This window comes from Sebastes umbrosus, chromosome 13 (assembly GCF_015220745.1).
Source record: "Sebastes umbrosus isolate fSebUmb1 chromosome 13, fSebUmb1.pri, whole genome shotgun sequence".
Lineage (NCBI taxonomy): Eukaryota > Metazoa > Chordata > Actinopteri > Perciformes > Sebastidae > Sebastes > Sebastes umbrosus.
This window is the reverse complement of record NC_051281.1, coordinates 31,400,116-31,427,289: the sequence shown is the minus strand read 5'-3', so window position 1 is coordinate 31,427,289 and position 27,174 is coordinate 31,400,116. Positions and strand designations below refer to the sequence as shown.

Sequence of the window (27,174 nt, the reverse complement as noted above, 5' to 3'; positions counted from 1 at the left end):
GAAGCAGTTCTTTATTGTGGCTCTCACCCGGTCTTATCTTGGTTTTATACAGAGCGCTCTGAATCCACAAACTGTGCTGTGTAAATAGAGATTGAGCAACTGAACCACTCCCTCCACTGAGATGAATCCACCACTACCTTAGGTTTATGAGATTACAACGCTATGCCCTACAGTTAACTTACAAACAATGTCCCAAGCGACAGCAAACACTTCCTTGTGCACTCCAGGTCATACATGCAAGTCACGACACGAATGACGCACAGAACATTTACTGTTATCATATTTATATGAAATGTGTGATCATCTCCTTTTACCTGCTGCAAACAAAGACCACAGACAGTATCTGAATGTTATAAAATCTTTATTGATGTATACAATACTAAATTCTGAAAGGAAATGCCTGCATGTTTACAAGATGCTTGAAACAAGTGGCAGGAGTTCATTTAAACACTCAAGTGGCAGGGAATCTTCTGCTGTGAAGGAAACATCTTTGGTTTAAGTGGTTAACTAAATGAACAGGCTAGAAAGTTAAGAACTCTGTATGAACAAAGATGATGTTAAACACGAGATCACGACCTGACACATGCTGTAGATATCTGGTGTTTGAACTTTCTAGCAAAAAACAGCCGATCCAGATTAAACAGTCTGATTTCAAGACAGACTTTAAGACACAACAAATCTAGATATTACATTTTTTTAACATTAAAGATATCACCAAAGAAACACATTTGCATGAATAAGCAGAAAATACCGCAAAGCCAGTCACATTTTAACCTACAGTACAAAGAATGTACACATAAGCCTAGTGTTCAATCCCTTTTCAGTAAAATGACTAGAAAGAAGAATTCAAAAGAAAAAAATACTCAGAATGACTACGCATATTTAATAAACACAGGTAACAAGTTCTTTAAAATCATTTATGTCTATTTATTTATTTTCTCCTTACAGATCCCATTGAGCAAAATTGGCAGGTTAATTTTTGTAACGCATGAATTACATACAGTTGAAAATATTTCTGCTATTTCATGTGCACTACTTTTCTGACTTCTTTTGCATAAATAAGACATCAAATATTTGGGGCACTATATTTTGACTTTAAGAAGTTAAGAATTTATGCCTATATAGAAGAAGTATAATGGACATAGTGGGGTCCAGGTAATGGAATCCTGCAGTGCCAGATATTGGTATGTATACCCCCTACAACGTATTTCAGTTCCCAAGGTCGAATGCATTTCACTCACAATTTTACATACATATGCCTAACCCCAAGGCTACTTTATCATCCTCTCCAACTGAAGTCCTTTTCCCACATTTCCCAACACCCACACATGTCCCCTTTCCACTACATGCTCATGCCCAGGAGCCTCCACAGGGGCAGAACACCTGTGGCTCCAGAGAGAGTCGTCCTCTCTTCGCACCATCTCAACAAGGAGGCCAAGAGCATGAAAAATGGGCTGAGCAAGAGTCATCCGTCAAAGCTAGGAATGCTGTCCTCCGCCTTTATCCACTTCTGTGACCTCTCTAGTATCTGGCACCTGGTATCACTTGCTGGATTATTTTTAGGGAGTCATGGCATTGGATATCTGTAACTAAGGCTGGTATAGCCCTAACAACGTGTAACAAGAGGAGGGTCACTTTTTGAAACTATCAGGCATTACTTCCAAACAAAAAGTGGATTGTGAATGAATTTGCACCTCCTTTGAACTTGAAACGTTCTCAGTTTTTATGTAATTGGTATAAACCCACGACTTTGCTCCATAAAGTGTTAGCTGCAAGGAATTCCTCAGAAGAAGAAGAACAAAAAAACTTCAGGTGTGTTTTACTATCACTTGTATCTACAAAAACAATCCGTCCCTTCAGGACTGCATTACTCATACTAGCTTGTGCAAGGTAAAAGGCACAGTAGGAGTGTGTGCATGTGTGTAGGAGGAGGGGATTTAGTGATGGTGCCCTGGCAAATGTAAAATACAGTGTTTATGTCTTGAACATATGAAGCTGAGTAAACATTTCACCATGCAAGTTATGGATGCCTTAAAGAAAAAGACGATTTACAAACACCCAAGTATCATATAGTAACTCCAAACAAATTCACAGATACATTTACTGTATAAAGTACACACACTCATGGCAGTTATCATAAAGTTACTATGTTATGGCGTTTAAGCTGTTAATACCTAGGGAGTAGTGTGCCTCACATAGAAAAAAACTAAAATAATTCCTGTACATAAACATACAAAGTTGTCCCGCAGATTAGACAAAGGGCTGTGAAAGGGACATTTAGTATGTAAGTATTAAAACCTGCAGGGTTCTTTGTGTCACTCGTTTTTCTAGGCATAATACAGTAGCTTCTATCCTGCAACGATGTCCTTCATTTGCATCAGTGTAGGTAAGCACAACCATGTTAACTGGTATTTGCAAATAAGTTGATCTTTTACCTTTCTTTTACCTTTCTTAAAGAGGACCTATTATGTTTATTTTCAGGTGCGTACTTGTATTTTGGGTTTCTACTAGAACATGTTTACATGCTCTAATGTTCAAAATGCTTTACTTTTCTCATACCGGCTGTGCTGCAGCACCTCTTTTAATCCTCTGTCGGAAACGCTCGGTTTGAGCTCCTGCCCCCTGCCCCACCTACAAAAAGCCCAGTCAGCTGGTCCACTCTGTTGTGATAGGTCAACTGAACCAAACTCTTCAGACTCCGCTCCAGCTCCGCTCTAACTAGCTTCGTTTGAGAACATGCCTAACTAACTATTTTGCAGATGTGTTACTTGGTGACATCACCACGAAGAAAAGGCAGGACTTCAAGCGAGGCGTTTCAGGCAGTTCAAGAGCAGTGTTTCTGTGGAGGAGAGTAACTCCTTTTTGCGTGGACTTTGGACATTGTGACTTTGCAGACCTTTTACATGCACATAAAAAATATACAACAGACTAAAGGAAAGGGAAAAAGCACAAGAGCATAATAGGTCCCCTTTAAGACTATTGATTAGTGTGATTCACAAGAACATTGAGACTCTTTCAAACGCCATCTATTCTAATTTCAAATCAGCGCCTGGAGGTTACTCAATTGGCAAACACCAATTAAAAATATTTTGATGTACCGTATGCAACTCATGTGGTATTGTAGGTAGGTCATATGATAAAATCAGAAATGATTAATTGGATCTCCTTATGGAAGTAATAAACAATTTGACAAGCGCAGGTGAAGGACAGGAGGCAAGACAGCGCCACTCGCACTACTGAAGTAATAGCCACCTGTTATTATTTAAGATCTGGGCTTTTTCAGCACAAGTCCAAAGAATTTAGTAAACAACTTCTAGTTCACAACAAAACACCCCAGGACCTTTGCACTGAAAACCCTGAAACTCCCCATTCCAACTCTTGCACAGCCTGGCAACACACTGCCTCAACAGGCTGTGGGCAGCACCACTGTTGCCAAAGATTTACTATTTTTCACACTAAAAAACACAAAGAACGAACGGGCTATTTGTCAGTGAGGAAGAGAGCTCCAGAGGCAGACAAACACAGCAGTAGGGAGATAGTTGGCCCAGCGCCCTGGAGATGGGCTGCTATTGAGGAGGTGGGCACCAGTTTAATGGGAGTGAGTTATGGTACATCGGTGCTTTCTTTGGACAGCCCTGCTACACGGTTTAGGAAGCACTTGCACTGGATTCTGATACACTGTTAGATCTAGTTGTTAACCTAGTTGCTTGTACAGTCTGTGTCAAGGTTTGTGGGCTAAGCTGGTGATAATCAAAGGTAGTGTTGCAGGAATGGTCCAAGGATGGACTACCTTAGGAAGCCGAGTGTGTTTCTAGTGGTTGTTTGTGACGAGAACAAAGGACTGCAAGGTTTGCAATGGAGGGATAATTTGTGCCTGCTGGATGTTCATGACTGTAGAAATTTGAGCAAGAAAAGAAAGAATGGGAAACTAGAATAGATGCTCACTAAAATCAAATCATATTAAGACACTTGCTCTACAGCAATTGTTGCTGTGGGAATCTGGGCATCTGCTGCTGTCTCAACAGGGCTTTTGTCTTTCTCTTCTTCTTCCTCCTCTTCTTCTTCCTCCTCGCCGACATCTTCATCAAGCTCTGGAACTGCCAGGCCAGCAGAACGACTGCCGTTTACCTCACACTCGATGCTCTGTGCCTCTCCATTGATTGCCAGCTCTGCCTTCAAGCTCTCTGGGGTGGAGGGACTCAGAATCTCCTGGAACTGCTCCTCAACGCTTCCCTGGGTGTGCACCTCTGCCAAGGGGAACTCCGCATCTAAGCTTTCCAGAGCAGGGATCTCTACATGGGCTTCTTCCCCGAGTGAGCCCATGTCTTGCGTGGGGGTCTCCCCGTCTCTGACCTTCTTGACGTTGAAGGTCATGGGAGATACCTTGAAAGTGGAGGACTTGGCAGTCGGGCTCTTGGGATGGTTAGGGGTGAGGCTCTTCCTGAGTTTCTCGCGCTTCTCCGGTGGCACGATCTTGGTGGTGATCTGGTTCACCTTTTTCTCGATGCTCTGACGCGAGAAGGCCTTCTTGATGCTATCCACCTTCTTTAGGCTGTTGCGCTTGAACTTGTCAGCCCTTCTCTCGAATCCGCGGGAAGTGCCCGGATCCATTGAGCCCTCGCCGTCAAACATCTCGTCCTCCTCGTGGTGCACCGTAAGATCATCGTCATCGGAGGACAGGCTGATGGTCTGAAGACCCTCCTCATGGGCGCGGCCATCAATAGAGCCGGTAACAGAGGGGGCAGGAAAGTTGGATTCTGCATCGTACTGGCTTGGTTGTGGGGTCTTGAGGGAGTCCCTGACTAACACAGTGGAGGGGATCTCGTTGTCTTCCTATTGGAAACAGAAGCACAGAAACAGGAGGGTTAAGAGGGTGGTCATTTGGATCGGTTGTGAATCAGCATGATTGCTTGAACCAGGACTTAGTTTGACAAGGAATTACCTTGATGATATCTTTGTTTGAATTGGCTCTGGTCAGGGTTAAGTAACTTTACAACTTCCAATGACTTCAATGGCAATCTTGACCATGATGGTTAAAGTCAAGATATTTCAGATGTACGTCCAAACACACATCCCCATAAATATGTTTCTGTATAGTAATATGGTCATGGTTTGGCCATTGTAAATGGCTCTTTGCATTTAATACACTCTACAGGCCAGAGGGTGGGTTGGTCTGCCTGCTGAGGACTGATGAAACCAGTCTGTGCATGCCTCCCTGGTCTTCTCCTCAAGACATCTGAGGAATTCCTCCTTTTTCTCTTCAGGAGTCACACACTTCTCACTTTTTTTTTTCTTTTTTATGTCTCTCTCTGCCTTTAACCCGCCATCCATGAACACAATGATGACCATAAACAGACTGAAATGGAGAACAGTAAGTTCAACATCCAGAGTTTCAATTTGTTTCTCCTCAGTCTCTTCTTCCTCCCTCTTACTTGCTGCCCATTCATCTGTGCACAATCATGCAATCACACACAGTCACACGCATACACAATGTTCCACTCCACTGGGGATTTATGAGCTAGAGTTCCCACCCCCCCCCCACTACCCCTATGCTTTCACACCCAGGAGTGAGCAGAGAGCGAAGGTGCAGCTTCAGTGGTTGACATACTCCACTACACATTTGAAATGCTCATAGAGAAGCCCTCCCAGTGACATCAGCTTGGAGTACCACAGCTGGATACTTGTTTTTTTGAGTTGACTAAATAGAGCACTGTGCACAGCATATTTGTATGTTTTCAAGTTCATTTTTGATAGGATTAACGTTTCGACACCAGGCGCATATTCATCACAAGATTGCTCTACTCTGAGAGCACTGGACAGGCCTGTTATTCCTTGTGAGGCGGTTAAATTCCTTCATTGGAATTTAAACTATATGCATTCACAGGTCGATAGCGGAGCCACTCATATTTGAGATGGTTTAACCTCAGGATATGTCAATATCAAGCACCAGTGTCGGCCCCAGGCACCTTCAGTACACAATGGCATACTTTTAAACAATAGTTGTTTCTGTACACCATGATTTTTAAGCTTTTTAAGAATGAGTCTGCATTAAAGTATGCATTTCAAAGAATGCATGGCAGTTCTTACTGTAGGACATTATAGGAATGTTTAAAGCATGCCATAGTTTGTTGAAGGAGTGAGCAATGCATCTTTCCTGGGGTGTCATTAACACATACTTAAGGACTGGGCCAACCAGATGGTCTAGAGGAGTCCTGCCTCCTGTCCATTCTTCACTCAACACTCAATGGTTTGTTTTTGCTTAAAAGGACATTCAAGCCAATTTTGACACGCTGTTATTTGCAGCTCTTTTCATGAAGTCGGTCAAATGTGTGAAATAAGATGATACAAAATCTGTGACAGTCATATAATATGAGATTGTGATTGTGATGTGTAAACGGCACAAAACCATGATGTAAAAGGAATTACTCCCACAGTGATTAAAAGGTCTGATCAATATTGTTATCATAGTGTCAAATTCTATACTTACACAAGATGTATCCATCAAAAGGGCGTATCAAAGTGTGCTTCCTTCTCAATAATACTTCAAGAACTTTTGCATCACTTCCTGCATTTTTCTGGTTGTATAAACTCTGTCCATGAGGCTAACCTGACCTGAGGCTGTTTGCAATGAGCACTCAGGATTATGTCCAACTGCTGTTTTACCCTAGCCTGATCCACAGCAGTTCACAGCACTCCATAGTGTATGGAAAGCTCTTGAGAGGTGGAAAGCCATGCATAAACCCTACCTTTTTTACCATTTTCCAGACACCTGATATCTCTTGGCTTGACCTTAAACATGCAGGCATGATTCACAGTTCAGGTGTGTGCCAAGCATGTTAGGTATCTCCCACTTAATGCTAATAAATCTGCCAGTGTGTTCTTAAAGGAACAACATCAACCTCACGGCCACGTTTACAGGGGAAGGTAAAAAACTAGGAATGTTTTAGAACTATTAAGCTTTTATACTTTTTCCCCTTTCCTTTAGTGTGTTATATCGTCTTTGTGCTTGTTAAGGGTCTGCAAAGTTACAAAGCCCAAAGTCCACGCCAAAGGGAGTTACTCCCCCCCCCAAGAAACACTACTCCTGAACTGCCTGAAACGCCTTGCTTGAATTTCCACCTTTTCTTCCGTAACAAAGTGATGTCACCAAGTAACACATTTGCATAATACCTGCCTAGTGGCTAGTTTGGCACGCCTTCAAACAAAGCTAGTTAGAGCGAATCGAAGGGGGGAACAGGAGCTCAAACTAGGGATGCAACGATACCGATACCGGATCAGATATCAGGCCGATACTGAATCAAATAGCTGGAATGGGTATCGGTAAAAATGGGGCCGATCTATTCAATTACATTCTATGTTCATATACTATATACTGTACATTATATACTGGAATTTGAATTTCGGTTTAAGTTTTGACCAATTTGTTGCTGCATTAAAAAGGTTTACACTTGAATTGTAATTCCTGTTAATTGTGAATATTTTTTACCAAGTTGCTGGTGTACAATTTATTATTTTAATATTAAATAACAATTCAATAAATGTATAACTATGTATTTATTTTTTACATTTTGTTTTACAAAGTTAGGAGAGCAATGTTTGAGTCAAGCCTGATGTTGCCTTACACATAAAAGAATAATTTCAGTCACTTCCACACAGTGAGGCATACAGCTTATTGATTAAACACTGGTATTACACGGCTGTGTTGAATACTCGATTCTGATTGGTCAATCACGGCGTTCTGCAGTCAGTAATTTCTGTATAACAGACCGTTGCTATGTATAACAGACCGTTGCTATGGGCGCAGCTCTGATGTCAGACTCTGGAGGACCGTTTTTGTGTCTAAATATTGATTTCTTCAGTAAGTAGCCGTATGATAAGCGGGACAATGTAAAGCGAGCCGGTCATTGTTGTGAAAGAATCCCCGACAGAGTGATGAGAGACCAGCGTCGCCCTGTCGGGGATTCTTTCACAACAATGACCGGCTCGCTGTACATTATCCCTTACGTATTGGATCGGTACTCTCCCAGGTATCACAATCGGAACTGAAAAAGTCAAATCGGTGCATCCCTAGCTCAGAGCGTTTCAGACCGAGGGTGAAAAGAGATGCTGCAGCACCGCCGCTATGAAGAAGTAAGGCGTGTTTTGAACATTAAAGCATGTAAACATGTTCTAGGTGAAACCTAAAATACAAGTATGAACCTGAAATGAGCATGATAGGTCATCTTTAAAATACACAGCACAATGTATAGTACAGTAGGGGTGGTTACTCAGGGTTGATAAATTAGATATACTGGTCCTCTCTGGTGTCAATTCTAAATGATCCTAAATGATTTGTCTGATGTTGCTCCTTAGAGGTAACACTTGTAAAACATCAAGGAACTGCTTCTCTGTATGGGTTGACAGTTTGTGAGTTTTTATATACCACCAAGGACCACTAGGGGTATGTCATCATCCCCAAAAAGCTGGGAGTTGTGATGAAGTGCAGGTTTGTAACTTGAAATCCAAAAAGACAAAAGGTAGCACCCTGGGGAGCAGCTCTGGTTACCACTAACTCTGGTTTGGTTCAACTCTAATTCCTTCTTTTCAGTTTGGTTCTCTGCAGCTCCCTCCAGTCATAGCTGGGTGAGCAGTATCTGCATGCCCCATTTTACTGTTGGTCTGACGCTGTGCCACACCCACAGAGGCTGTGTGGATCTCAACGTGTTCATGCAGAATCAAATCAGAAAGTCAGCAACTCTGTGGGTGACAGCTCTTGTGCTGAACACGTTACAGAGAAACACCAGAAAGCTTGCTTATAGGAAGATGATATTACTCCAGACTTATTATGCTCAGCTCCCTTTTCTGTGTACAATTTTAAGTCGGATAGGGTCAAATTGTTTTAATCAGCATGAAGTTTAAGATATCTTATCAAACACCCACCTAATGTGAGCAGTCAGGATTAGAGAATCAGAGCCTCTCCTGACCCCGACATTCCCTGATAATAAACACTAATCTCCCCTGATTGTCTGGTGGTGTTAAGGTTTCTCAAGATTCAATCGTGACTCCTCTGCTCCAGTCTGGGCTTGCCGTTAGACTTTGTGATTTGGCTCAAACATGTTTGACATAATCACTGTGGGTACTGGAGTGTGTGGGAGGCAGCAACTGAAACTCAAACGCCCTCCAATGAAAAGCGAGCTCTCCCACCACATACTGCACTAGACCTGCTGCAGTAACAGTGCAGTCTGATTGATTCATTCATGCGTTACTCGTGGTGATAAATGTAATCAATGCCTCACTTGTCAATTTGAATTGACGAGTGCTTATACTAATCACACGGCAAGAGTCCACAGTGTTCATCATTGCCTTTTTCCCCCAGCATTGACTTCCTCTTTGTCTCTTTGTCTACATCTCTCATTTGGTTTGACTGGTAAAAATGTTGTTTATGTTGTTTGGCCGTCCAAATAGTAAAATAGGGTGAAATTAGTGTGTCCTCAGTTTAACCCCCAACAGTCTTGGCAAGCAAGCTAGAACAAACAAAATCTTCCTAAATACCATTTGACCCAGGTCTGCCCTGTGTGTGTGTGGACCTCACATTCTGGCACTGTTCTCCTGGGAGCCCTGTTAATTAATGCATCCTCTAAGCAAGCACTCATTAGCCACTGAGAATGTGATATGTGTATGCATGTGTGTGTCTGTGTGCCAGTGTGTATTTGTGCAGCCGTGTAAGGACATCAGCCATTGTTTACAAAAAGCATTTAAAAGAGCAAGATGAAAGTAAACCAAACCAAACCAGAAAAACAAAGTTCATTTACTGTGACAGCAAGTTTACTGTACGATAAAGGGCGCACGCACTTCAAAGATAGTTTGGAACGCTTACGTAATGGAGTTCAAGATCTCCTTTAACAGTTGCGTGGTAGAAGTGCCATCTAATTGCAAGTCCTGCAAGGTGTTACTAAGAGCTTATGGAAGTCTCGTGCTCCATTCAAACAGAGAGAGATCAGGGCGGGGCAGGACGGCGTCACCACTGCTTCAAAGAGCTCAGATGGGCTCACGTTACCCTGTGAGTGTGTGTCTCTGTTTATACCATATGGTAATGATACCCTATACTGTTTCTTTTGCCTTTGTTGATGTGTGTATCTATAGCAACTAGAATGACAGTCCCATCAGCCTCAGTTGTGCTTCATTGGTGCTAATTAACAAACTTTAGCACTCATTTAGCAACATCAGGCTTGACTTAAACATTGCTTTCTTAACTTTGTAAATCAAAATGTAACATATGAATACATAGATATACATTTATTGAATTGTTATTTATCATTAAAATAATAAATCGTACACCAGAAAATTGGTAAAAAAAAAAATCTTCAAAATGAACAGGAATTACAATTACACTGTAAAACTTTGAGACGCAGCAACTAATTGGTCAAAACTTAAACAGGAATTATAATTCCAGTCTATAATGTATATAGTATATAAACATAGAATTGAATTGAATAGATCGGCACCATTGTCATATACACCCGATCCAGCTATTTGAGTCAGTATCGGTTCATCTCTAGAAAAAGTCCCTCATAATGCAGGAGGAGAGCTAGCAACGTTAGCTGTTAGCAGCCGGTCAGCCAGTCCTACTTGGCTAAATAACGGAGCTAACGGCTAATGTACGGAGGTTGTATTGAGTAACATTATGATGTGTTCAAGCTCTATTTATTTATTAATATATATTTACTATTTCTATTGTATATGCTTTTTACCAATGTAGTATGTTCTTACTATTGTAAATATTGTATTATTGTTATTACTCTAGGATGCCTAACAACATCTGGCAAAGAGACTGCTGATGAAAACTAGCCTCTTGGCTAACTCGGGTACATTTACATTTGTTTGAATGTTGATTAATGTACATTGGCCTGTCAATAAAATAAAATAAAATAAAATAAAACAAAATAAAATAAAACAAAACAAAACAAAACAAAACAAAACAAAATTAAATTAAATTAAATAAAATTCAGTAAAAATGAGTATTGGACGAAGGCAAGTTATCTTTATGTGTTCTAATATAATCTTGTATAATTTTGTTTTTGACAAGTAACTTGAGGCGGATCCATCAGGGACTAATAATAATATATTAATTACATGAATTAAATATTTATTGTTTGTTTTTTGTTACCATGGTATCAAATTGGGTATCGAGAATCGTGGAATTTCACTATCGGAATGGACTGCTAACTTTCTGGTATCGTGCCATCCCTTCACACTACCACACTACACTAACATGCTAAACATTATACCTCCTCGATCATGGCAAAAATCATAATCACAATTATTTTGGTCAATATTGAGATCACGATTAGCCGACCTAGAGCCAGTCGCAGCACACCACAGCGGAGCTAATGCACCCGGCAAGGGCCAGCCAGCACTGGGGAGAGTTCCAACGAGAGTTCCTCCCACACACCGAGCGGCAGTCCCGGACCCACCGAGCGGGGCAAACGCACACCGCTGTGAAGAAGAGGGGTGCGCTGGATTTATAACACAAGACCAAACTGGAGCGCCTAAACGGAATGCGGCACAATAATCGCTTTATGTCGATTGTCTTGTTTTCCTAATTGTTGGAAGCCAAAATCGTAATTGAAATTCTATTAATTGCACAGCCCTACATGTTAGCATGGCGATGTTAGCATTCAGCTTAAAGCACCACTGTGCTGAAGTTCAGCCTCACAGAATTGCGTGGCTGGACCGTCGTAGTCTTGTCCAGCTGGATTATGTAACTTCCCGTGTACACAATAAAAAACACCTAAAACACATAAATGTACTAATCAACACGCACACAGAAAACTAGACAGAGAGCTACTCATGTACCCATACGAACCATAACAATCACTCCTCTGTGGCTTGTACTGCACATTTTTGTTATGCCAGTTATGTATTAATGTGTATGTGTGCATGTGTGTGCACGTATGTGTGTGTGTGTGTGTGTGTGTGTGTGTGTGTGTGTGTGTGTGTGTGTGTGTGTGTGTGTGCGTGCGTGCGTGTGTGTGTGTGTGTTAGCAAAATGAACAGGTGTGTTTCCTGGCCCTTCAGACGATGAATGGAGGTTTTCTAAATCCTAACGGGCGAGGTTAGAACAGGTGTGTTGGCTCAGTGAGTCAGGTGCTTCCGGCTCCGGGGACTGCACCAATGAGAGGGTACACACCATCACCACCACACACACTGAAATGCATGTGTGCGCACATTTGCTACAGCCAAACCCCTGCAATTATTTTGGTAAAGAATGAGAAAGACAAAAGGCTTAGCTTATAAAAACAGGGAGGAAGGTAGGGCTGCCCTCGACCAAAGACACTCTTAGTCGACTAACACTCATATGATTTAGTTGAGTAATTGCTTAGTTGATTTAATTCAGGGGTTCTCAAACTTTTTAGTGCTAGGGACCTCTTAAAGGGGAGAACATTTTCCAAGGACCTCCTCATAATCCTAACACAGAATAAGCATAACGTTACTACCATTTGTACTCTTAGATGCCATTGGAACTATTTGTATTCTAAAACTCGATATAACTGTCGTCCTATTTTCTCAGTTTAGCTAGTTTGGTCTTAGCGTCACTTGACGATGTGGACTGACTCAAATATTTCTCCATTCCCACCAGCTAGCTAGCTGGCTAATAAGCTAAGCAGCAGCAGGACCGCTTCGTTGCGCCCTGAGTGAAGTGACCCTGACTGATTCATGACAGATTGATGTGATGGGTCACAATCATACCAGAGTCTCTATTGGCCCAAATGAATGTGGGTGGGAGTAATGGAAACAATATGCTTGGTACAAATGGTCCCCATCTGTAGATATGTGCTTTTTAATGATACAGCACAATTTTATAATTTAAAGCAAATTACTTCGCGGACCCCCTGACAGAGGGCCACGGACCCTTGGCGGTCCCCAAACCCCACTTTAAGAATCACTGATTTCATCGACAGATCTGTCAAACTGAGTTTCTGCACTTCCACTTTAAATCTGGTGTTTACCAGAGATGTGTTCACAAGTTTCTTATAAATACGTCATTTAGCATGAAAATAGCATAAAAAAATGACTAATGGAGTAAAGAAATCATAATCGACTAAGACCAAAACGACAGATTAGTGGACTAATCGACTAAGAGGGGGCAGCCCTAGAGAAAGGAGATTGAAGACTAACGGAATGCTACTTAAAGAGTGTGCAGCTTCAGATGCTTCTTATCGATTGATAACAGACTGTTACGTAAAGCACATTTCAAACAAAGGACTCAATTCAAATCTCTGCTCTGATTATTCCCCTTTTTTCTTCTCATCATTTCCCCCCATCCTCCCTTTACTCTCTAAATCTGTCTATCCTGTTCATCTGTAATACAACCTACCAAACAAAACACTGTCCAGTGTACTACAGTCCCTGCACCCCCTCTGACACACAGCTTCATCCATGCATGAACAGCTGAGGTACTGTGTCTACCTGAAACTCATGTGATGTGTGCAAATTTGCCTTGATCAGCATGTGTTTTGATTACACCCTTCCCATCACAGTGCAGCGAGGTGTGTCCCAGTTCACCCCCACCCAGCTGGTTGCGTAGCGTCACGCCCCCACCACCCCCCCACCCCAATGTGCACGAAGAGCCATCTGTGGACTGAGGAAGGAAGGAGGAAAGGAAGGAAAGGAAATGGAATTCTGCTGTTTGTCATGGGACTGGGCTTCATGATAAACTCTCAGTGTACTGTACACTGTGTATTGGCGTCTTTACACTGCCTTGCAGTAATGATTGTACATTCAAGTATTCTATACAACTGTTAAGATCTCTGCTCACCTCCATACCACCGTACCAAGTATGCTCAAAATAGTGACAAACATTATGATTCCAAGTATCATAAATCAGCGACTTCATGCCAATTCTGAATCATGCCTCCTGGCCTATTACCCATGAAGCTTTGCATAACAAGTTATGGCATTCTTTCCCATCCACACCCCTCCCATATCTGCCTCTCCAAAAGAAAACACGGCATGTTTACTGGCCCTGCGAGCTTGTGTAATCACACCACACAATAACCGATTCATGCTGACGTGCTGGCAGGATGGAGATCGTGGCGATCCAGAGAGGCGCCGATTATTCCTCATGACAGAAATGATGATGATGTCGGACGTCTGTTCACTCAGCCCGTAATTTACAGGATAGCAGTCCTTGCACTTCGGATAATGATAAGTTTCATATTCTGCGATGTATGCTCTCCAATTCCCATAATGAATTCATACATGGTATTCATTAGAATAATCCTATGGTTTACTGGACCATTATCACTTACTGCACATCCTCTACATTAACCAGATCACACGCGATCGTCTCGCACCGTCCCCTCTGTGCATGTATGATGAGTGAGAAATGTCTTCCGTAGTGTCACTGCAACACATTCCTGTACATTTACGGTGCTTGTCACTCCTGTTTTCACTCTGCTCGAATGATAAAGCGTAGGTAGGCAGAATGTTCCAAAAATTCCATAATAACCTTTCATCATATTGTAATTCAAGTGTTCTGAGAGAAAACTAGACTTCTGCACCTCCTCATGGCTCTGTTTTCAGGCTTTAGAACATATAGCCTGTGACAGGAGACTTTGACCAATCACAGGTCATTTCAAAGAGAGAGCGTTCCTATTGGCTGTTTATTCAACGGAGGCAGCTATCAGTCACTCGCAAACTCTGATCAAATGTTCAAACTAGGCAGCGCTGATCAAATATGAATTAATATTCTGTTACTGTAATGTTTATTTCTCGCATAAAATGTTGTCACAATCATCTTGTAGTGTACTGTTTAGCTGTAAAATGAGAAAGTTTGCTCCAGCTGGTGGGCGGTGCTTGGTATTTCCTCAACATGGCGGCACAAACTCTCTCATTTTACAGCTAAACAGTACACTAAAAATGATTCTGAGAACATTTTACGTGAGAAATCGGCATTACAGTAACAGAATATTGATTCATATTTGATCAGCGCTGCATAGTTTGACCGTTTGATCAGAGTTTGTGAGTGATTGACAGCTGCTCAGAGACGGCAAGGCTCCAGCTCGGCTCTGATTGCTTGTTTTCCTCCGGTCTGTGAAATCCTGCAGATGCCGTTAAGAGCACCGGAGGACCTAGGCACATGATTTTTTTCAGATCACCTGTCTCATACACTACTGTCAGGATATAATGATCGTTTTATAAAAATAACTTTTTTTAATCGTATTTGCAATTCTACCTACTGCAGCTTTAATCTCCTTTAGCTCTTTTGTTCAAATCTCCCAATATTCCCCCCTTATGCATTGTTTCAGTACAATCCCAAATTGTGCGTATCACAGCCATTGTTTGATAAGGGCTGTGTGGAGATACCATGAGCATTTTTTGATAAGGCTACCACCAATTGTCCCAATGTTTACCCCGTGTGGAGGTCAAAGGGCGCGAGTGTCCGCAGAGAAGCCCAGAAGTCATCACGTTATCTAAAGACATGTTGTATTTTCATGTTGCAGAGAAATACAGTAAGACCACTGAGAACCAGCGTGGCTATTGTTTCCCTTTTCCTGCCATGGATGTTGTGGCCTTGGCCAGTGGATTGGATCATGGACACGGAGGTTTGAAAAGTCAAGAAGGAGCAGACACGTAGAGAAGAAAATCAGGGAGGTGACAGAAGGAGTCAAAAGTTTAATAGGACCTTGAGCATTTTTGGCAGCATAAAAAACACTCTCAGCACTGTTTTTAGAATCATTTAACTCCATTCCCTTCAATAAATCTGCATCTAACATGCTATACTGTGTGAGTGTGAAAGAGAAAGCTCAAAGAATTGAGAGTGAAAATGAGCATGTGAGTGCTAATGTGCAAAAGAGCCTAATGACATTACCTTATTAATACTTGCGGTATCATGAAAAAACATACTAAATATGCGCTCTCGGCAGTTACGGAGAAAAAATAAGTGCCGTGCATCATGGGATATGCTGGGAGGCTATAGCTTAAGAGCTGCCGCCTTTATTTATCGTTGAACGCAGCTCTGTTTTATCGTCCCTTTGACTTTGTGTTTACTTTAACACCAACTTTAAGTTCATGGCACGTGAAAATAATTAAAAATCAACTTCAGTTGTCTAGCTAGCACGCCACATCAAACATCTCCAGTCTGTCGTGGCGGCTCGCTCAGACTCTGTAACATTGTCAGCACTTTTCTGTGTCAATGAAGCTGTTACAACTAGTCCCCCACAGCAGGAATCTGCAGCTGCAAACTTGTCTTTGCCTCACAGACTGAAACTGTTGAGAAGACTTGTCAAACCTGAATGTGACATCAGGCTGAAGAGAGCAAGCACTTAAGATAATGCTTCCCTGTCCACATGCATGTCTTTCACCCAAGCAGTTTGCAAAGTTAAGTATAATCTTTTATCCAAACTCACTGTTTTCCTTTGGGATTATCACTAGTCAACAAAAACAGACCACGTTGTCTTTCTCCTCCTGCCATCGTTTTCCTCTCTATATTTATCTCTCTTTCACACTTCTCCGCTCTTTATTTTCTGTTTTCTGAAAACCCAGAGGATTATCTGAGGAATGAACCCCAAAGGGAAAATAAGAGTGATGACAAAGCTAGAAGCCCTGCTGTAAACAAAGCTCATTGTTCATTTAGAAAGCACGGCGGAAAAAGGCTGCGCAGCCATGTCCGTCTGTTGTCACTGAGACCAGTTTTACTCTGATCCAACAGCACTCCTCCACAAAAATCTCACTCGCAACTCGAGATTGTGAAGTACACAATGTATGAAAGTCACATACTCATGGTCAGTGGTAGGGCAACAACAATTAGTGGAAAATATCTAATTGCGATATTTCTGACCAATATTTAAACTGCAATATTCTCTTTAAACTCCAGGCTTGTATATGACGTCCTCACAGTATCTAACAGGATTTGTATCAAACATAATAAACCTTTTTACAGAACACATTTTGACTTGTCAAAGGCAGAAAAGCGCAGGTGTGAAAAAAACTCTTGCGAGACTCCCTGCCCGACGACCTATCCTAACCTTAACCATTCGAGATCAATGCCTAACCTCATCCATCACGCGAGAGTTTCGCAATTTGCTTGCGTGCTTTACCGTCTAGACACGGCCCTGAAGCTGGCTACAGTTGTAGTTAATTATATCATTTAGAACCTGTGCTTTCTCTTCTAGGACATGGCAAAATGTCTGCCATGAAACAGGTTTATTACAGATGCATCTCCTCCCAGATTAACTGGGATATTCTGACTATTGTTCACTATTCGACAGCTGCCAACAAGCAGCTAGCTGCTGGCTACATGTCTAAAAATGAAGTGATGCAATCAGCTAGATTGTTTATTTAAAGGTGCATTCACACAACTCCAAAGTCTCCACCCCACGTCACCTTGTAGGCTATAGAACGGGTAGAATTAGAAAAAGGAGATATTGTATTGACTTGTGTTGTGTGTCAAAAAACACCAAACTTTCAGCCGGTGTTCATGTCCCGTGTGAAACCCGAAGTCAAAGCTGATTTATTTGCCACGTAACTTCCGTACTTAAGTTACGGCACTTCCAGAGTTATTATAACCAAAACCACGATGTTTTTGTAAAGCTATGTTTTTGTCACGGAACTTCCGTACTTAAGTTACGACACTTCCGGTGTTATTTTAAGCCAAACCGCAATCATTTCCTAATCCTAACTACGCAGTTTTGTTGCCTCAGCCTAACCAAGTTGTTCTATTCATAATCCTAACTAAATAGGTTTATTTTGAAAAGACTGGAGCAGAAAGTTGAAAGTTGTGCTGAGCATCACGAAAAAAAAGTGAAATTTGTGTCTATGTACACAAATCAAATAGATACAATTTCATGAACTACCGTGAGACGGTGTTGGTCTGGAGGCATTGACTGACCATCAATAGCTTCAATAGCTAGCTGGGCCCTGTCCTCACAGTAAAGCTGTAAGCGTTCACACAACTCCAACTCTAAACAAAAGCCACAATGTAGGCTAACCAGTGGCTAACGTCAAAGGACACAATATTTAAATGAGACTTTTGGAGTTACTGGAGTGTGTATTTCTCCTATTTTTCTGGAAGCTAGCCGGCTCCCCACACCTCCAGCCTCTGCACAAAGCTAACACGTCTCGTGACTGTCTCTTCACTTAGCGTGCACGTGCAGATACAAAATTGACATCAACTATCCCATCTATCTCCTGGTCACACAGCGAACAAGCCAGTCTGTCGAGAAGTCAAAGTAATTACTGGGATTAGTGACTGTAAAGTAAGACATCAATGTGAAACTATAATCCCTTACACTACTTGTTACTGAGGAAAATCAAACCACATTACTGTAATGCAGCCCTACTGGTTAGTCCGCAGAAATAAATGAAAAATACTGTGTTACATACATAGACTGTATATAAGAAGTGGAGGTAGTCACCGTGACATCGCCAGTTGGTTTGTGGACTACGGTTTAGAAACCTCGACTTTGGCATTTTGTCCGTCGCCATCTTGGTTATTTGAATTAACAACGTGATTGGTTGATGCATTTATTCGCAGCGCGGAAGATCAGACAATCAAAAAAAATTCCACTGCTTTTTCACCGCGTAATATTCACGTTCTGTGTGAAACTATGAACGACAAAAACAACAGTTTGAGAAAATATATTGAAGTGCCAATTAATCACACAGCGCCGGTGTGTAAAGGCCTTTAAAGTTGTGAGTCAAAAACACGGACAACTCCCAGACCGGACAACGCCGTGGTATCGACCTGTCAATCACAAGGTAGCCATGTGTGGTCACGTAGTAGTTCTTAATGTAACCGTGGGTTTATTTAGTGTTTCTGGAAAGTGGCACTAGCTGTAAGGATACTTTGAGTCAACTATCCTATCACTTGAAACTTCTGGGTTAAAGCTGGGTAAAATGTAGGCTGGGAATGTTTGAATGCACTGAAGCAGCTAGCACTGCTTCAGGCTACACGCTGGTGCTATACATCACCTGGTGCAGGGACACACACTACAAATCTGAGCCGTAGCCTACAGCTAGCGGCCTGCTCCAACCTGTGGGAATGGATAGGATTTTATAATGGAGGATTCTGCACTGAACACACACGCAGTATGTGCACTATAATTATACTCAAATATCTAATTGTCCATGAACATTATATTGTTTTGGATGAGGCTGAATAAGTGTTCTATATTCAAGTTTTACTCTCAACTACGTCTTTAGGGGTTCTCTTGTGGTAAAGCTTCACTTGTGTCACATTTGATTTGTGTGCACAGGATGGCACCCAGAGGGATCTGACACAGCTGACTTGTTTATTAGGCCGTTATTAAGCTTGGTTTACCTGCAGAGTAATGAGCTTTGAGTCATTAGGCTAAAGGGAAGAGCTCGGGGCGAGGCTGGGAACAGAATTACCAGTTTGTCCTCCATCTTAGAGTATGAACAGAGTGTGTAACAGCTTTTACTTCCTGCAGCTGAAAGTTTAAGTCACAACCTTTGGTCAAGTGTCGACGTACAAAAAGCACGATGACGATGGGTAGCAGAGCAAACAAAAGGACAATGACTGAAGTGAAGCCAATCCCTCAGAACCTTTAAACGGCTGTTAACGTCTTCTGTACTGAACGTCAGGATGTGGTGATAGACGGAGACGTTTCACAATCTGAAGAGTTTACAGTGAATTAATTTCAACTTATTAATACTAGGGCTGTCAAAGTGAACATGATAATAACAAGTTCATGATCATTTGTTTTAACGCTACTAATTTCTTTAACTCATTAATGCAATCAATTTTTCGGTTGTACTGGGCTCAGTTGTAAAGCTAGAGCTAGCTAGTGAAGATACTGGTATCATGTGAAACTACAAAACCTGATGAATCCATCGGTACCAATCATGTCATGCTAGCTTGTTGTAAAGGAGGTTAAATAACGCTCCAAACTTGCGCTAAATTTTGGCGGGAAAAACTGTCATGTCCATTTTCAAAGGGGTCCCTTGACCTCTGACCTCCAGATCAGTGAATGTAAATGGGTTCTATGGGTACCCACAAGTCTCCCCTTTACAGACATGCCCACTTTATGATAATCACATGCAGTTTGGGGCAAGTCATAGTCAAGTCAGCACACTGACACACTGACAGCTGTTGTTGCCTGTTGGGCTGCAGTTTGCCATGTTATGATATGAGCATATTGTTTTATGCTAAATGCAGTACCTGTGAGGGTTTCTGGACAATATCTGTCATTGTTTTGTGTTGTTAACTGACTTCCAATATGTGCCCACTCCCATGTTGATAAGAGTATTAAATACTTGTCAAATCTCCCTTTAAGGTACATTGTGAACAGATTACAGATTAATCACGATTAAATATTTTAATGCATTGACAGCCCTAATTAATACATGCATAGCTGAATAACGAGAAACAAAAGAAGACGCTCATACCATCATGACTCCTACAGCACTACTTCTATGAACAAAAAACCTGTTGCAGTCATTGTGTTTAGTTTGGCTGGGGAGCATGTTTCTCTTTCCTTGCAACGCGATACCAATGTTCTTTGATAGTGTGTGAGAGCTCTGACTGTTGTCACTCCCTGCCAGTCTGCGATTAGGGATCACAAAAACACATTCATCACCAAACATCCTCTTCCCACCCCACCACGAGGGCCACGCACAACTACTCCCCTCGGAACCGGGCCCACGTGTGTGCAAGGCGGGAGAACAAATGCAATTCTCACGGCGTTTAAATTCAATTTGCTATTGTGGCTTGACTTGTTTGTTGTGATGGAATTCCGCTGTGACATAAACACAGACGGGGAGATTAAGATCTACTCAGGAATAAATGACTTCGGTCGCAGGAAATGAAATTCCAGATATACCGTGGATTTCATGTAGCATGCCACAGCGATGCAATTAAGATAAGATCTCCAGGGCGACTGTTGATATTTAAAAACCCAGGTAATGAGCCTGTGAAATTAATCCATTTGGCAAATAATAGAAAATATCTCCATCCAAAACAAAACATTTTACCTTTCTAAACAGTAATTACCAAAACAATCTCTACACTGTACACACTTGAAATGTCAGATGGCTGGGAATCGTGTGTTCAAGAGACAAGGCCCAGAGAAGGGGGGCGGGGGTGGGGGGGCATGTGGGGACAGGAAGAGCACTGGTCCACGAAAAACAAACAAACAAGGGCCAAGCATCGGTAATTAAGTCCTCATTAGTCCTTGTTATGCACAGGAACGCATCGGAGCGGCAGACAGCGTTGCCATTTCTGACTGACCGTGGCCAAAGCCTGGAGCGGGTATAGACCCCTGTTCCATGCAACTGCGGGCGTTTACCCAGAAACCCTCTGTGTTTCCACCTCAGCTGGCACGTACAGGGTGATGAGTGTTCTAGATCAATTTTGTGGGGGGGGGTGGGTAGGAGGATGAGGGCCTCTTGGCCAGTAGCTGCAGGGCTGGTACAGAGAGTTTGGCTCTTGGGTGTGCAGCATTATCAAAGAGCAGCGTGAGGCGTGCAGCATGTGCTTTCGTGTAGTTTCAGGGAATCAGGACAGGTGGCCGGACCAAAGACCAAAAACAAAAAAGTGGTCACATGTAAGTTGGAGTTTGTATAAAAGACAAAGAATCAAAGGGAGAGAGCAATGTGAGAAGGGAAATATACCTGGACATATAAACATAAACTAAAAGATATCAGATAAGAAAATTACAGCCTGGCACCAGATGGAGAAAATCCAGAAAAAACATCCACACACACCCAGTACTGGAGGCAAAAAAGAGATTAGGCGAGGCAGAAAGTGATGGACGCAGTAAAGAGTCAACACAAGCTCAGGGAAGAGAAGGAACAAGGGCTGAACAGTTCTTTTATTTCCCGCTCCCCTCAGGCACGCCAAGTCTCATTTACCAGCTCTGTAACTGCATACACCTGACCCAACACATCAGCATAACATCCAATGGGCAGGCTGCACGCACACACATGCTGCACACACATACCTGGCCCTACTACACCCATCTACAAACGCTACGCTCTTAGCTTGACTCACATTTAGAGGACAAAAACTCAACTCAGCAGAAGTCAGGTCACTTTTAACTGTGAGCAACACAACACTCCTAATATAGAAAGTAAACTTTAAAGTATAGCCTGCTCCTACATGCTCTAATCATATTGATATAATAGGTCAAATACAAAACACTGGTTAAACACATTTACATACAATGTATTCTCATTATAAGTAATGAGAATACATTACATATAATATATACTGTATACTACATACTGTACATATGTATGTAGTATGATATCTGCCCAAAGATTATTCCTAATTTTCTATGCGTTTTCCTATGAATGCCCAGCAACACGTGTCAGTTTCTGCTCGTTACATGCAAACAGTCTTTTCTAAATAAACATCAGTCTTCACAGGAAACAACTGTGTTAGGTTTAGGCAACAAAAGTACTTAGTTAGGTTTAGGCAACAAAAGTACTTAGTTCGGTTTAGGAAAAGATGGTGGTTTGGGTTAAAATAACTGCAGAAGTGGCATAACTTAAGTACGGAAGTTACGTGACAAATAAATCATGGTTGACCTCTGGTTTCATACGGGAAATGACCAGCGGTTTCCTGGGCGAAAGTCAGGTGTTTTTTGACCCATCCATCCACCTCGACCTCCTCCCTACGCGCCGTTTGTCGCTCTTTACACTTCCTGGTTCACGATTACGCGGATTACATACAAACTGATTTCCTGGGATCTATATACCAATTACAGCACAGTACTTTTCGTGGATATAGCTACGGACTGTGTATGAAAACAACCTGTCACAGGAGAAAAACAAAAAGATATTTGCAACCAGGAAAACACAACTCGGAAAATCCAAAGGATGCAAGGAATTTGACAATGCATTGAAAGCAATCGACACCGTCCACACATCTCTAAAGCAACAGGACACACCCTTGTAGCACATAAAAACTGACCGGGGATTCAATCCAATTGATCCACGGTGCCTCACCCACAGAGCCACCTTGTGCAAGTTAAAGCCTTGGCACCGGTTGCATTTGAACAACAGAGCCTCAGTACCTGGGAAACCAGATAACAGCAGCAGTTAAGAGCTCTCAGTGGGCTCTGGCTGTGTCAACAATGGCCCCCCTTTTGCTGCCTGGACACACACTTGCACGTACACGCTGCTCAGATGCACCCACACACACATGTAAGCATAAAAAAACCATGCACATATTAATGCACAGAGCGTAGAATATATTTTTTTTATGTTGAATGGAAATGCATCCTTCAAATACAATATGGAACTGCTTTCATCTTGCATGGCAACCGCATATTATAATTCTGCATATCAAGAGCTCAGGTTGGCCTATCTGGTACACGCTGAGTAAACACAAGTTCCAACGGGTTTTTTTATATCTTGAGAGAGTGGGTTATGTAAGGATACTTTCCACTCGTAATTTCCTGGGGAAATTGGGCGGTTTATCACTTTTTTTAGTGCCAGTATAGAGTTTTACCCTCCCAGGTGTGTGATATGGCAGTTGAAGTGGTAAATCCATCCAAAACCATCTGTCTGTCTGAATTATGACTGGGGGGTGTAAACAGATCTAGTCAAAGTCAGTGTCTGAGCCCTCCTCTATTATCCTCTACAGCTCCATTCCCAGACACACCCTTCTTCTCACACACACACATACACAGGGGCACACACACACACACACGCACAGAGGACATGAGAGGGAAGAGCCTTACATGCTTACATGTGTATAAAAACTGTTAAGGTCTTAACTTATATTCAGAAACCAGATCATATTCAGCACTTTTACACTTCTATTAGTAGAGGTGTATTTGAAATCTACTTCAAGAGTCAGAAACCAGCAAACAGCTCCCCCCCGTCCTTTGTGAACTGAGCTCTACAGGCTGCCTCAGTCCTGTTCAACAAGTTTATAAGTGTTGAAAATGTAATAAAGTGCTGTTCACCTACAGCACATCACGTGTCAGTGCCAGGCAGGCACACAAGAAATGTGCGCACATCTGAACACACCCACTACTGCAGTCAAATGGGAATGCAAATACAGGCACACTAGAATGAGGCCTCATGAAGTGTTCATGATGTAAATATATTCTGTATAAAAAAATAGAACATGCATCAACCTTAAAGAGGTAATGTAGCCATTTATTATCGCATTTTATAAAGTCGGGGGACTCACAAGAGACACGTTAAAAAAAAAGAATGGTCCAAATTGAAAGTACAGAAGCCGTATGGGTCAAGCTCCAAAACACTGGATCATACATTTCCCATAATGCACGTGTTTCATTAGATGCTATCAAGTCGCCTCCTAAATGCCAACTCACGTTGTAGTACCACCGTTTGGCCACTACGAATATTTGCTTCTCAGCCTGGCACTCTTCCTGGGGGCTTGGACAGCCTAGTTTTTTTGGTGGAAAAACACAGAAGACTCTTCTCATTTTTCATCTTTATCTCATCTGATCATTCCAACACACGGATATTTTCACAGCGACATGAACATCTGTAATGAAGCTAAGTGGTGAGTGAGGGTGGTGTGAAAATGGACGGCAAACGCCGCTTTGTTTCATGTACGTATCACAACAACAGCTTGTATATCCCCAGTCCTCGAGCTTCCGGTTTCCCTTTTTCAAAGACAGATACAGACTACCGCCGCCTGCCGGTCGGGAGAGTTATTACATGTCATGCAGGCGCAGAAGGTACAGTAGCTATGTGGTATCCATTTAGTATCGCATTTTATAAAGTCGGGGGACTCACAAGAGACCCGTTAAAAAAAAAGAATGGTCCAAATTGAAAGTACAGAAGCCGTATGGGTCAAGCTCCAAAACACTGGATCATACATTTCCCATAATGCACGTGTTTCATTAGATGCTATCAAGTCGCCTCCTAAATGCCAACTTTTTTCAAACCCCACACCTCTGGTTTGTAACGTAGGCTCCTATTAGCTACAAATAGCATATCACGCCTCAACCCTGAGCTGAGACAACCCTGGTGACATCACGATGATGTCACCAGGGTTGTTTTTTCAGATTTTGGAGGGTTTCCCTCCAGAGCCAGATAAGAGAATATACAATCATAGGCTGAGTAGTAAGCTACTCCTCCTGACGAGCAGCCTAAATTAAAACTTTAGATCAGTGGAGTGCCACTTCATAATTCCAACACTGGCTGTAATAGCCTTTAAAAGAATCTTTGAAGCATTTAATGCTACTACGTTTGTTTCACCGCTTTATCTTGCCACCAGACAGCCCTTTCTGACAGGGAACTGATGCCGTTATATCGCTGTCCTCAAAGCCACCAGACTCCATTCACAAAAACAGTCATTCTACCTCGCAGAACGTGGGAGTTGCTGGTCTAAAATGCCTCCATTTTTCAAACCCCACGCCTCTGGTTTGTAACGTAGCTACAAATAGTGTATTACGCCTCAACCCTGAGCTGAAACAACTCTGATGACGTCACAATGATGTCACCTGGGTTGGATTTTCTTTCAGATTTTGGAGGGTTTCCCTCCAGAGCCGATAAGAGAATATACAACTGTCTGTTTTCATAGGCTGAGCAGTAGGTCAATGAAAACTGTTGAATTCCAACACTATAATGCAACATGTAGTTTAGTTTTAGCCTACTAAAGAATCTTTGAACCATTTTGTGCTACTAGGTTTGTTTCTGTTGCCTCACCTGGAAGATGATCACTTTAAAGTGGTTCCTCTTCAGCAGGTGGCTGTGGTTGGCCTCCAGCTTCTTCACCTGGACCGCCTGTTTATCCATGCGCTCCCGCACATCCTTCAGGTGCCCGCTGACTTTGCGGGAGCGCTCGAGCAGCTTGCTGACGCTGTTGGAGGTGCTGACGTGTGTCTTGGACAGGCGGGTCACGTCGCCCTGCACGACCCGCACGGCGCCCTCCAGGTCGGCCTGCCGCTGCTCCATCCGCTGCTGGTTGTCCTGCACCGCCTCCAGCATGTTCACCAGCTTGTCGAGCAGCGCCACCACGGTGATGGCGCTCACCTGGCCGCCCGTGGGGCTGCCCGGCACGGCCCCGGTCGGGCTGGTGGGACCCTTGAAGCCCATGCGGGACAGGGTGCCGGTCGGGGTCGGGGAGGACGGGGCAGAGGACGGGCTGAAGCTCGGGGTGAGGAGCTCCGTGTTGTCGGACAGCTGCAGCGGGGGGATGGTGTGGGTGCTGCCGGAGACGCTGCTGTTCAGCTCGGCGTGGGACGCGCGATCTTCCATGTTCCACAGGTGGTCAGAGGTCCCGCTGGAATGGAGCGAAACACGACTAGAAGAGTGTAGTGGTGGTTGGACTGCTGTCACCTGCTGCAGCTGACTACTGGAGACTGACTGCTTTACTTTCTTGGACTTAATTCAGCCTCCACGCCCCTTCTCTGTCTATCTCTCTCCCCACACACACACACACACACACGCTGTGAACTTTCAAAACACCTCCCCTGCAAGCCAAAGGGAGGGGCGTGGTTGCTATGGAAACCGTGCAGGCCAAGCCCTGTTGACAGAATAGAGGTAGAGTTTGTGTGCGTGTGTGTGTGTGTGTGTGTGTGTGTGTGTGTGTGTCCTTCCTTGTATGCTAGCCTGCTTTGTGTTTCCATGTGACTACTGCCAACCATTCCACTTTGTGCATGCCTGAATGCATTTGCCAAAAAAAAAGAAAAAAAGAAAATGTGTGTGTGCATGCTACTTTTGTTTTCTGCCCTGGCTGGTGTGTTTGTTTGTTTTGTAGCTTACCAAACTGTACTGGACTGCATTGTAATCCAGAGACATGGATGTGTGTGTGAGTGTGTATCTTTAAAAAACAATGAAGTGAAGATAAAACTACAATCCAAACCAGAAGGCCAGTGTTTCTCGTGTGTATCGGGAACTCAGCTGAATGTTTCCACTGACATGCTGTCGATCAACCGCGGCCCATATTTTCTTTATGTCAAAGTGGGGTGTATGTATGTGTGTTCACTGTGCCTAATATGTTAGTGGATGACTGTTTGCCCTGTGAGCGCCCCTTTCCTCTCCCCTCTTGTTTTTGAGCTCTGTGTCATGGCATGGGGCACACTGACATGGAAATGTGGAAATCCCTGTTCCAACAATGAGCTCATCTGTGCCCATGGCCTCTCTGAATCTGTCCCTTTGTCACCATCACTGTAAATATTTCATCCACAGCAACACAATCACTCTTTCAATCTAACATTTCTTAAAATAAAAAATGTGGTG

The 27,174-nt window shown here is 42.8% G+C and overlaps 1 protein-coding gene across 1 annotated transcript; it reads right to left on the bottom strand.

Moving 5' to 3' along the window:
* Positions 1 to 344: 344 nt before the first annotated feature.
* cavin2a (caveolae associated protein 2a) lies at positions 345 to 27,174 on the bottom strand. The gene is made up of 2 exons (XM_037789291.1): positions 25,639 to 27,174; positions 345 to 4,833 (listed from the first exon to the last, which is right to left on the bottom strand). Exons 1-2 carry the CDS (start codon positions 26,188 to 26,190, stop codon positions 3,961 to 3,963), a joined length of 1,425 nt encoding a protein of 474 aa, XP_037645219.1. The 5' UTR covers positions 26,191 to 27,174; the 3' UTR covers positions 345 to 3,960.